The sequence below is a fragment of the Anas acuta genome, chromosome Z (genome assembly GCF_963932015.1).
Source record: "Anas acuta chromosome Z, bAnaAcu1.1, whole genome shotgun sequence".
Lineage (NCBI taxonomy): Eukaryota > Metazoa > Chordata > Aves > Anseriformes > Anatidae > Anas > Anas acuta.
The window spans coordinates 22,348,402-22,360,854 of NC_089017.1; the positions used below are offsets into that span (position 1 = coordinate 22,348,402).

At 43.9% G+C, this 12,453-nt stretch overlaps 1 protein-coding gene across 3 annotated transcripts; it reads right to left on the reverse strand.

The window, feature by feature from the left end:
- Positions 1–744: 744 nt before the first annotated feature.
- On the reverse strand, positions 745–12,202 carry TMEM171 (transmembrane protein 171). 3 transcript variants are annotated; one of them, XM_068667312.1, is made up of 6 exons: positions 11,886–12,179; positions 11,283–11,376; positions 6,437–6,564; positions 5,269–5,966; positions 3,405–3,546; positions 745–1,083 (listed from the first exon to the last, which is right to left on the reverse strand). In XM_068667312.1, the coding sequence occupies exons 4-6, from the start codon at positions 5,894–5,896 to the stop codon at positions 861–863; spliced, it is 993 nt and encodes a 330-aa protein (XP_068523413.1). In that variant the 5' UTR covers positions 5,897–5,966; positions 6,437–6,564; positions 11,283–11,376; positions 11,886–12,179; the 3' UTR covers positions 745–860. The 3 variants fall into 3 exon arrangements, with proteins under 3 accessions (XP_068523413.1, XP_068523411.1, XP_068523414.1); XM_068667310.1 differs by lacking the exon at positions 11,283–11,376; XM_068667313.1 differs by lacking the exons at positions 745–1,083; positions 11,283–11,376 and adding an exon at positions 2,762–2,933 and having other exon boundaries at positions 11,886–12,202.
- Between the last annotated feature and the right edge of the window lie 251 nt (positions 12,203–12,453).

A 12,453-nucleotide genomic window follows, 5' to 3' on the forward strand; every position in this document is an offset into this window, starting at 1 on the left:
GAGCCAGAAGAAGGCTGCATTTCTGAGAGGTCAGGAAAGAGCTGTGTCAGTTAAAAACATGTGCCCTATGCATTTCCATGAAATAGCATCTCCTGCAGGAGCTGGTCGATAATGCCTGATTGTGGAAAATACTCATTCTCATAAAGTTAATCAGTACTGCTTGTATAAACTGTAAATGATGATATTTAATAGTAGTATAATGCCCCTGAAGTCAGTCATTGCCACAGTTAAACTGACAGCCTATAGGGCTTTTAACTGCTGGCTAAAACTGATTTTCAGGGGGATTATACTTACATAAGGACCAGAGAGGGTCTAAATTAAACTGTGTAGGGGTTATTACTAGACAGATGAAAAAGTAACCACTTAATTTCTCTATAACATATTGGCTCCCCATCTTAAAGACTTCTATGGGTGATGCTCTCAGAAAACAGTCAGTGACTGAAAGGAAGTATTTTCCACAAAAGTTATAAAGAAATAGAAATAAAAGCACTTCTTAATGATTTCTTCTTTGAAGCTCTGAACAGATTTTAATTAAAGTAAAAGAAGTTTGTTGTTACTTACTGCCTCTTTTATAGAAAGAAGAACTAAGTATAGAAACTGAAGCTGTAGCAGAACAAGATGAACATTTGTCATTGTTTCAGTAAACTAAATCACTTCATAATATTCACTCAGAAGCCCAGAATTATCTTGTATTTCTTGAAGCAAAAACTCATGATTTGTTCTTGCTAATGAAAAGATCAGACAGACAATATTAGTGCTTTTATTAGAAAATGTAATTAGTCAAAAAGTCATAAATCTGAGTCAAAAGTCATAAAGCTGAGTGCAATTTCATTTAAAAGTGGAATCTAGCTGACAGTCCTCTACGAGCTGGTGTCCGATGTGGTTAGGGAAACAGATGAAGATGTCAGAGAACATTCATTACTTGTTACTGATACTTTGTCTTCATATTCTGGAAGTGATTCAGAGGAGAGAGACATGGGGAACATTGGTAAGATATCTGAAAGTGAACTGTATCCAGAAATTGTACATGCAGCTTCATAGTCTCTAGCAGCAACTGTTCTATCATCATCTGCAAATTGTGCTCTGTAAAAACAAAACCATATATTAATACAGCTCATTTCTCTATAGCAAGTGAAAAGTGAAGTTACTCTTGACTTACATGAACATACATGTACACACACACTCCCTGAAAACCCCTGAAGCGAAGAACTTACATAGGCATTAGGATTTCATACTATGTGTTACATTATGACTCAAAAATTTGATTACTTCAGATGGAAGGGCAAACAAGCTCCTTTCTAATTCACATCACAGCCTGGCTTATGGGTATTAGCTATTTTTGGTAGGGCAGTCTTACTAAATCTTTTGATCCTTTGCTCCTAATGTATCTTCCTTTTTGCAGTCTACCAGTCTATTCTCTTCTCTTATGAAAGACTGTTACTAGACTTAGAATTGCATCACTAAAATAGGAATCCCTAGCTGCTTGAGACCTTAAATGAAAAGAAATTTGAATTTTTATGTCCTGACGGGTTGCTGGAAGGCTTATAAGAAGTAGCATTCCTGCTCAGAGCCAGAGAAACAGAAGCAACAGGACACCAGACTACTAAGTTCAGCGGAAGTCAAGGAGAGCAGTCAAGTAGTCAGTGCTTCCATCTAACCATCACAGCTAGATCCCAACTGGTTGCATCCACACTATTCCAGCATGCTGCTCAACTCACCCTGGAGGTGGCCCTCCGCATATTGCTTCCGCTGCTTCCCAAGACAAGGGAAGAACTCCTCATTCTTTATGCCTTACTCCCAGAGCCAACTTGTAGTTTTGTGTGTACATCCATATCCCCACCAATTCCGCATTCAGCGTGGAAACACTGAGCATAGTCACCTCATCCCCAGTAACAGCATTCATAGAATCATTAAGATTGAGAAAGACCTCCAAGATCATCTTGTCCAGCTGTCCCCCTATCACCAATATCATCCACTAAATCACATCCAACCTTTCCTTACATAACCCAGTGACAATGACTCCACCAGGCAACCCATTCCAACGCCTGACTGCTCTTTCTGAGAAGAAATGTCTCCTAATCTCCAACCTAAACCTCCCCTGGCACAACTTGAGGCCATCCCCTCTTGTCCACTGAATATGTATGTTTAGGAGTGAAAGAAGCCACTGACAACTTCACAGTGTGATAAGCAGGAAGGAGTAAGCACCATTCTAACACAAGCCTCCTCCTCCTCTGTGGCACTTAGGTCTTTGGACATGAAAAGGGTTTGTGCTTGCTTGCTTCAAGGTGAAGATAGAAGAATTCTGATGTAGAATTGATACCAGACACGGCTAATACAGCTGGTCATGGAACTCACTACCTCATGTGAACAGAGAAATCTGGAGTACAGGGACTCTTGCAGTGATGGTGCTTCATATACTGCATAGTCTTGTAGACCGGAGGCATCCCATTGAACAAGACTCGTGCAAACTACTGACCCACAGATTAAAACCAAACTCATTGGCCCTTCCAAAGGGTAAAACCTCCTCAGTCCTGGATCGTTAAGGGCCTGAGAATAAATTGGGTATATGGTATCTAGCTTTTGGCCAGACCTGGTTGAAGCTCCTGGTATGTGGCCTTGCAGTAACCTCTTTCACCCTTGATAGCAACCCATGGGGGGAACTGTCCCTGAAAATGCGTATAATGCAGGAGACTCTTCAATCAGCTATTCTTGCTACCTAGGCCTGGTGGTGGCAGCATCTAGTAAGTCACACTCTGCTCAAGGCATAGGGGAGTAGTTACATGGGCAAGGTACAACACCTTGTGATGAAGCTGGCATTGCAGCCTCCTTTTAAAGCTCCCTGGAGTCTCCTGCTCTTCTTCCACAGTATCAAGGCATCCTTCTGTCTCACCACGCTGTCAGTCACAGCAGGAACAGGGCAGACCAGCAAGGGCCTTTCCACAAGGCAGAGAAACAAGAGTCACAGGGAACACGGTACACATTAAAGTGCCACTCCCAGGGTCATGGGACCTCTGGACAGGTGTCATGAAGTGTTCATCACACTGGTTCTACGGAGCCTTCCTAAAGTCTGGCAGGGTAACCTTCTCTTGGTGAGTCTATGGAAGTAATCTGACCTAGCAATAGCTAAATAAGGCCACTAATTTAAGATTGTCACAAGTTAATTTCATTAATAAAACTTAAATTTTAACCCTTATGGAAGACACTTGGTAGTGTGATTCCCAACTCCTCTTTTGTAGTAGGATATTTGTGCCAGTAAATAAGTAAATAAGGTATTTGTAGTTAAGCAATAGAGTAGAAAAGTTTGTAGTGCCTAGCAGAGAGAGTTAATTTACAGTTATTTAAGAACATGTGTTGAATACCTTGAGAAATGTCATTTCCAAAAACAGACAAGAAAACAGTCTTACCCATCGTTGAAGATGGATTCGTATGGTGGAGGATTTTCACTTGCAGGAAAGCCACTTGACATAAGACAAGGTGTCACAGATAGTGACATAGGGTCAGCAAAATAAGGTGGTGGTGGAGGTGGGAATACCATTGTTGCATCAACTAGGGGAAAAAAACACCAATTACTGTCTCTGAAAAAATAAGCACCCCTTTTTTTTTTCCTAAAATGTATCCTAGAACATCTCCTGTCTTTTAGATTACAGTATTTTTACTTGTCTACCTTTTAACATAGAGTGCAGTAACCCTACATGTAGATTATTATATATTCTGAGCTGCAGAAATACATTGGGGATGTATTTTGGGGGTAATACTGTTTCTGACTGAAGACACAGCATATTCATAGATGGAAGAATTCATTTAGAGAACTCCGCTGGGTGGTTTTCCAGCTATGAGATAAACCTCTTTGCTGTTGGTTGTCTTCAGAAACTGGAAATACAAAGCCCACAGTTACTATTGACTCAGTTTAAGGGTAGACAATTGTTTTTCCTCATGTATCTAAAACAGAAGTTTTATGAATCTGCCCGTATCTATTTCACTGCTAAAACAAAGCATTTGAGTCATGAGTGGTTCTGATTACTACTTCATGCTGATTTTGAGTACCTTGACAGTTTCCCTACAAAGTTACTCAGGCACACTATTAACACAAGTACCACAAAGCTGTAGATAAATAATTCAGTATTAAATGTACTGTGTAGTGTACCTGCCAATTTCAATTTCATATTTCAGGATTCTTTTCTAAATACAAAGTTTGTATCAGTCACTGAGCTTGAATAATTTATACAGACATTCACTGCAGCCTGGCACTTCTTTCTTTGCAGCTTGCAGGGACACGTCAGGGAGCATTGCAGACACCGCGTAAGGCAAGGGGTGTTATCTAGTGGAGTGACATTCTGTCACAGTGGTGACTGTGTCAGTCAGGCCTCATTGTTCTACCTTTGAGTTTTACTCTCTGATGGAAGCGTAAAAGGAATCCACTAGTTTTGTTTTTTAAAGGCAATAAATTAATCTGATTTTTCTCTATGCCCCTTTCATTTATTCTAGTGGCTGGAAAACTGATGCTAAACTCTCACGTTTTCTGAGCTATAATCAGGCTACAGGTCAGTATATTAATTTGACAGACAGAAGGCCAAGAGTTGTGCATAATGGACCTCAAGTCCTGTCAGATTACAGTTGAGCAATACTATGATTGACCCATCAATCCTTCCTGAGAACTAGAGAGTTATCAGAATAATCTATGTATACAATGTATTCATGTGGCTTTAAAATTAGAGTGATACTCAGGATCACAGCATTTCCTCCTAATAAACTATTTAAACACAGTATATTCTGCAATTAACAGAAGCATCTTTCATCAGAAAGAGAGTAACTGCAAGATCTGGCCATTATTCAGGGGAATACAATACAAGACTTATAAATCAGACTCTCCTGCTTAGGGGGTTCAGATCTCCAGGCTAAAATACATGCAAGTCTCAAATATAGTCACAGAAGTCATTAGATCTATGATTTACACTGTCAGCTACACTCTTTGGGAAAGGAAGTGAAATTAGATTCATTTGTGCCAGACTATGTGTTTTTGTTTTTTTTTTTTTTGCCATAGACAATCAGATGTTTTATGCTAAGAGGTTCTCTCATTGTGAAAAAGGTAATTGGAGTGATTGTACAGAAAACAAAAGACAAAGCAACTTAAACTCTAAGACTCCACTTTGTCTGTTTGGACAGAACAGAAACAACATGCCTATAGCCCAAACAAGTAATATTCATAAACAAATAAGCCATTAGTGGAAAGAAAGCAAGCTCACATTAGAATTTCACACATTTACCCACCTGCTGTAACTTGAAAAGATTCAGTGCTCTGAGGATGTTCTTCACTTTCAGTAGACCCTTCGCTGAGACCGAAGTTTTGTTTTTTAACATGAGCTATCACGAAGAAACACAACCCAGTAAACACAATCATTGGCCCCAAGATTTGAAGCGACAGGAACCCACAGCCCTGGAGGTTCACATCAGAACTGTGAGTCTGGTTGAGCAGTACACTGTGCCAACCAGGGCTGCAGCCAGGAACCCAAATGCCCAGGATACTAATTAGCGTTCCACTCGTCAAAAATAGGAATCCAAAGATGAGAAACTGGGCAAACTGACAGCTCCCTCGACAGAAAACAAGGCCATATACTTGCTCATTTTGCAATTGTCTTTGTCTTATATGCAGCCTGGCCCTTGATTTTGCCAATAAAACAAAAACCAAGCCAGCTACAACCAGCACAGGCCCAGAAGCCTTAAGAACCCCATTACAGTCAGTGAAGGTTTCATATGGGCATGACTGTAGAATAAAGACTAAAAGCAGAAATCCAGTACAGAGAAAGACTGCTCCAAAAACAAAGAAGAAAAAAGTAACTTTCTCATGTTGTCCATTATTTCTTTCATCTCCTGGTGCAGGAACAGCCACTGGAGGCATTACAACTCAATAATCAAGCAGATATTTTTTTTTTCCTGCTGGCATTCAGTGGCAGAAAATTACTGTCAATCTGTAAACATGAAAATACACAAATCAGAAGAATAAAAAATAGCAGGACTAGCTACATAGTATTTACTGCTCCTCAACCTATTTGAATTGCATGCTTTTAGTATATTTTCTGTTTTGCAGTAATGCCATCATAGTATGAAGGGCCTAACGAAGCTTGTTGCAGTTGAATACAGACAATGGGTCAAAACTTACTTTAGAGTTAGGCTGAAAACAGCTGTAACACCCCACAACTGCTGATTTACAACTAATGAACTATTTCTTCAGAAATACAGTCTTATGATTAAGGGGACATTAACATCAAAGACTGAATACTTGGAACAAGGTGACGTTAACTTCCCCTTGAACACAAAGCTAGGAGAAATTCCTGTAGCATATGGTAGGAAGTGACAAGTGTTGAAAGCAATAACCTTAATGAAATCGAGTTTAGATGACTACTGGCCCTTTTTACCAAGTAAATCTTCTAATACGTACCTTTCAAAGCATGTACATCTTGTTTCTTTTTCCACAGCCACTAGAGACTTTGCAGCTTCTCTCCCTAAGTCACCTTCCTGTCCTACTTAACCACAAGAGCAAGTACATAGAGGATTTTTGGTTCCGTTCTGAAAATTAAAAAAAAAAGCCATGTTAAAGATTGTACTTCAGGTTTCACCGATTCCATAACCAGAGCTGGTACGTGTATCGCTCCCACACTTCCTTTCAACCTCCCCGGTTTCCAAATTCTTTGTCTACACTCTAAGAAAGCTTTGAAAAGAAGTAACAAAGGTGGCTCCTGTGACGTGATGATCACACAGACACCAGGGTTCTCTCAGGATCTGGTTTTTACAACACAGGCTCCCAGAAGGCTTCTGGACCTTATCAGCCTGTGGGAGTTCAGATTCAGAAGTAACCAGAACACAGAAGCTAGTGCTGAGGCCAGTAACAGTTTTGTGCATGCAGACAACAATCTGCTGATGTTGACATACCAGAGCAGGGAAAGCCTGAATGAAAATTAGGACAGAGTGCCATTCAGTGAACTCTAGAAAAAAATTCACTTATGCCATTACTAACAGGGAAGTTTGCACCGCTCTGACACAGGGGTCAGGTTGACAGCTGCAACCACTGGGATCTGTCCAAGCAGATACCATCTATCAAGAGCTAACCTGAAACCACGGGGAATTTCAGACTGGAAAAATCACAAGTCCAGATGCACCATGAGAAAACAGTCTCCTACTGGGAGCAGGAGGCACTTGATCCTGCCCATACTGCAGTGTTTCAGCACCGCTCTCTTCCCTGCACCAGTAGTCTCCCAGGACTGTCTGTGACTTGGAAATACCACAAAGGACATCAGACTGGAGCAGTTTGTCAAAAATGGAAGCAGGTAACTGGCTTAATTTGCTGTTTCAGGTAATCTTCAGCATCTCCTCTACTGCCCTGCTATGAACTGAGACAACTGGAAGCTACAAGTTAGACTGACTCCTCCTTACAAATGTCTCAACAACAGCTATTCCACAAGAAAAACAAAGTATTCTGTGATTTCTGGAAGCAAACTGTTGAACATGTGTCAGCCACAACAAGCTCCGTGTCACTCCCCAGTAACTGCAGTGCCCCACTGGGATGAAAACAAAACATAACCATAAAACCCACTAGTCACTCAAATACATAATTATCTAATTATCTGTCTGCAATATAAGGCAATCTATTGAGTCACTTAACTTGTAAGAGCAGAATCCCACTTAAAGAAAGGGGTGAACAGATATACACATGAAGTTACTAGATCTACTGAACGTCAGACAGGACCTCCAGCAGCATAGGAGAAGGCAGAGAGCGTGCTGGTGACAAGGCACAGCGAGCACAAGACCTGGAGGGCAAGGAAGCAGGCTGCTCCACAGCAGCAGGTCGACCGCTGCAGGAAGCAGTCTCCTGTCTGGCCATCTCAAGCAGCACAAGTAAGGGCCGGGCCTTAATGAAACACGTTACTCTGGTCAGTTCATTCATAAGCTATGCTAAGTATTTCTTCCATATTCTGAGAATAACTTCTCTTTACTATGAACAGTTTGAAAAACTGCTAGCGGGGGCTCCCTTATCACAGAATGGTTTGGGTTGGAAGGGGCCTTAACCACCACCTAGATCCAGCCCCCTTACACAGGCAGGGACACCTCCCACCAGGTTGCCCAAACCCCATCCAGCCTGGCCTTGAACGCCTCTAGGGAAGGGGCATCCACAGCTCCTCTGGGAAACCTGTGGCAGGGCCTCACCACTCTGGAAGAATTTCCTCCTTATACCTAATCTGGATCTAACCTCTTTTAGTTTAAAGCCATTCCCCCTTGTCCTATCACCACACTCCCTAACAAAGAGTCCCTCCCCAGCTTTCCTGTAGGTCCCCTTTAGGTACTGAAAGGCTGAAGACCTTCACCCAAGCATACTTCTAATATTGCACGCCAATTTGATGGATATATTTATGAACAGAGAAAATAATTAGGTTGGTCACTCCTTCCTCAATTTCACTGGTCCTTCCTAAATTACTTTTTTTTCCCTAATAATTACCTCTGCTCCCTGATGACTAGAATTGTTCCTCATTTTCATAATTGATTTGAGCTGGTTCAGAGTTATTGACCTACAAGGGTACTAAACTGAGTAAAGGGCCTCTGAAATACAAAAACACACAAAGCCCAGTTTTAGACACAACTGTCTTGAGATGTTTTTCTGTTGAGGCACATTAACCATTATAACAGCAATACACTATAATTAGAGAAAAGTCTGAATGCTTTCTTTGCAATTCCCTCTAGGGAAGAAAATATGGAAATAAGTACAAGAAAATTAGGACAAAAGGAAACAATGTGGAGTAGAAAAAAAAAATCAAGTGTTTAGTCCTTGAAAAGAAAAATCCAGAGATTTGTTCTCTTTGCTCCAACACAGTGCCTGTTTCTCTTCCACTAATCTTGTTGTTATGAGATTAAGTTAAAACACACATTAGAAATGAAGCATGTGCATATTTTCTTAATTCTCACAGGCCACAAAAGAAGGAACATTTGGAACAGTCTGTTGTGGCTTTGAAGATGAAAGCCACAGATTTTATGCTGCAAAATCCAAGGGCAGACAAATTTTCATTTGTGCTACCATCAAATTTTAATAGCAAACCCAATGAAAGATTAAGCCATATTTCTTGTGTTTCAAGAAGCACGGCTTATATTGACTATGTGTTTGAAATACTTCCACAAGATCAGATGTCTCCAAATGCATATTGACAAGGGGGAGTTTTCACTTCCTATTCACCCCTAGCTTGAAAGCAGACATGAAGTAACAGGTCAGAAACCCCTGGAACAAAATTCAGTGGTGTAGAGACAGTTAGGTATGAGGGAAGGAGGAACTGGAAATGTAGCTCATAAGGGAAGTCTGGTTATGAGCTTAACTTAAACGATATAGTGCTTTATCCTCTTGTAAGCCTGGCCTGTGACAGGTATGCAGAACAGGAAATAACGTTGTAATTTCTGCATGTAACACTTGTGATACAACTTTCACATTATGGGCTACTCAAAGAATTTAAAAATACAAATTTTGATTACAAAAAGGGGACAGATTGCTTTCTGTCTGACCCTTCAGAGTTCAGATTTTCTAAGATTTCTACTACAAACACCAGGGCTATATGCTTACTCTCCCTTACCCATACGCAATTTGATATCCTCATGCAGTCATATGAATTCAGGAACTGAGGATTAAAAGGAAAAAAAAAAAACAAAAAACTGGAAGAATTAAAACACTTCTGTCTCTGTTTTACGTCTCCCAGAGTAGACCTTATTTCTGCTATTTCACTTGCAGATACACCCAAATCTTTTCATGCACAAGGACCATGCTCTTAGGACAAGAGGGAATGGCCTCAATTTGTACCAGGACACATTTAGGTTGGAAATGAGGAGACATTTCTTCTCAGAAAGCTCAGTCAGGCCACTGCCATTCTATGTTTTTTTCCTTCTGGTTTCAAGTAAAACCATGAATCCTGATCGGACAAACTAACTGGAGGGAAAACCGTCAAACTTTACTCAGTTTAACTTCCATGTCACAACTCCAGAGGGCTCTCTCCTTCTTCTTGCTCTGCCTCTCACTCCTTGTATAACTCCCTTCTCCATTTACATACAACTCTGTACCTATTACATTTTCTGTAATTATCACAACACAATTTCTCCCCTAAACTGCTCTCTTGACACTCAGCAGAACTAGCTTTCTGTGCACACAGCTGGTCAACCTAAAATAAATTGGAGTTTACCACCTTCCCCCCCCCCCCCATGTACAACCCCCTCACCCCAACACCATTTTTGATCACTTGTGTAGGTACGGGCAAATACCAATTAGCCTGATAGTACTTTCAGTTTCCTACTATCAAGCAACAGTAACACTACCAGCACTAGCAACTCTGCAGATGCTAATCTAACCAATTTGCTCTCATACATAGGCAGACTAATTAGTGCCTGACTTTGTTCTCACATAGCATCTGACATTCCAGAAGAAGGATTTGCAAAATTTAAAGGCTGCACAAAACAATCTCCAAGCATTCAGTGGATGTCACAGAGAGAAACTCTACCAATATGAGTTGACAAAATGATTATACCAGCTCACAGTGTAAGAAGTTTAACACTCTGTTAGTTCTGAGTGTTAAAGGTGGGACAGGACTAAGCACCTGGAAGAGTGCTGGAAAACACCCTCAGTAGGAAGTTACACAAAACAGGGCAATCCTGACAGTCTCCAGGCACGTGTGCAACAGGGATCCTTCTCACTACAAGCTGGCAACGTGTCAGGGCTTCTATCCCGTGCCAGACAACTACATGTACACTCCTTTAAGAAGCTGCCAGATACAGTCCCTGTGGGCTACAGAGAGAAATGGCTAGAATAGGAGCTGGTCTACAAATGGTCCCCCTTCCTTTTTGGTAGAGAAGGGGTCCTTGCAGTGATGCCATGGCTGGATGCAAGGATCCCAGAAGGGCACATGGCCACAGACACTTGCAGAACAGTTCAGCAGGTGACTGGCTGGGTGCCGTGCAGACAGTGAGGATAAAACCCATATGCAGCAAAAGCTCTGAATGAGCCTTTTACCTCTGTAGGTAGGGTTCTTTTTCTACACATAACACTCACAGCACACAGGAGCTGGGGTGAAGCAGCTCTGGTTTTCTCACCAGGAGGGGGACTAGGTAGAAAATAAATAGATGTGAGGTCCAAGCACACAGTTAAAACCAGAGGTGACTTTCTTCAGACACAAGGCAGCACAGTTTATGGCAAGTTCTAGGAGGATCTGTCACACAGATCTGATGGACATTGACTGGCAAAAGGCACAGGCAAGCAGACTCACAGATCTTTGAGGCTTGTGACCATCAAGAAGACCTAAGGCTCCACAAGCTGTCCAGAGCCCTCCCGTGCGAGTTTCTTGATGCTGCCCTTGGACACTAAAACACAGCCAACACATGGACAAAGCAATTACGCTCTACTCCTTTCAGGAAAGGCACCATCCCACCCAAGACCCCACCTCACACTGTCCCCCCCAAGCCAGAGGGGATCTCAGAGGGGCAGGAGGATGCCCTGCGAGCGCAGCCCGTGCGCGTAGCACCAAGAGCCAGGTGGCAGCGGACCCACAGGTGGGTCAGAGGCAGAAGGTAGCCGGACCCACAGCGACCACAGCAGCACAGCCAGGTGACACAGCACCCCACGGAGCTCAGCAGGAGGACGAGACCTCCTCCGGCACCCCCCGCCGGAGCCGCCGCTGTCCCCCCATGGCACCGTCCCCTCAGCGCGGGGGCCGCCCGCCATCTTCGCGCCCTCCCTCCCGCCCGCTCCCTCAGGGGGCAGCGGGACCCCGACATGGCGGCACGGGCCCGCACCGCAGCAGGTGCTGTGCACAGCCGGCAGCTCGCTCCATCTTTCCTTCCCTCCCTCTGTCCTTCCCAGCGCCCCTTACCTGGCCGGACAGCTTACGTTGTTCAGCCGCCGCCGCTATTTAAGCACCTGCGCCCGGCTCCGCGCACCTGGGCGGCATCGGCGCGGGGCAGGGCTGAGTCCAGCCGCCCCGGGGCGCGGCGGCGGCGCTGCTGGTGGTGGCTGCGGCGGCGGCACCGCCTCCTTCTCCACCTTCTTCTCCTCTTCCTCCTCCTCCTCCCCCGGTGCCGGGAGCCCCGCCTCGGTCTCCCTGAGCCTCCCCCGCTAGCCCTGAGGGGGGTCCGGCAGCCCCCCGGGGCGTGAGGAGGGCGAGGGGGCGGGCGACGCCATGTCAGGCGCCCCGCGGCTCTGAGGCGACCGCCGGGGCTGAGGAGCTCCCTCCGGGATGGGCTTCCCAAAACCCCGCCGCTGTGTTTGCTGCCCGGCTGCGAGGGATGCTGCTCGCCCCCCACAGCCCTGCGTACGTGGCCCGTGTCTGGCGCACACCCGAAATTCGGGTGGTTTTGGGGTGAGGCCGATGAGTCTTGCTCCCGGGAGGGTTGCGCCACACCAGGCATCGCAGGATCCCTTGGGTCACAGCCTTCTGTGTG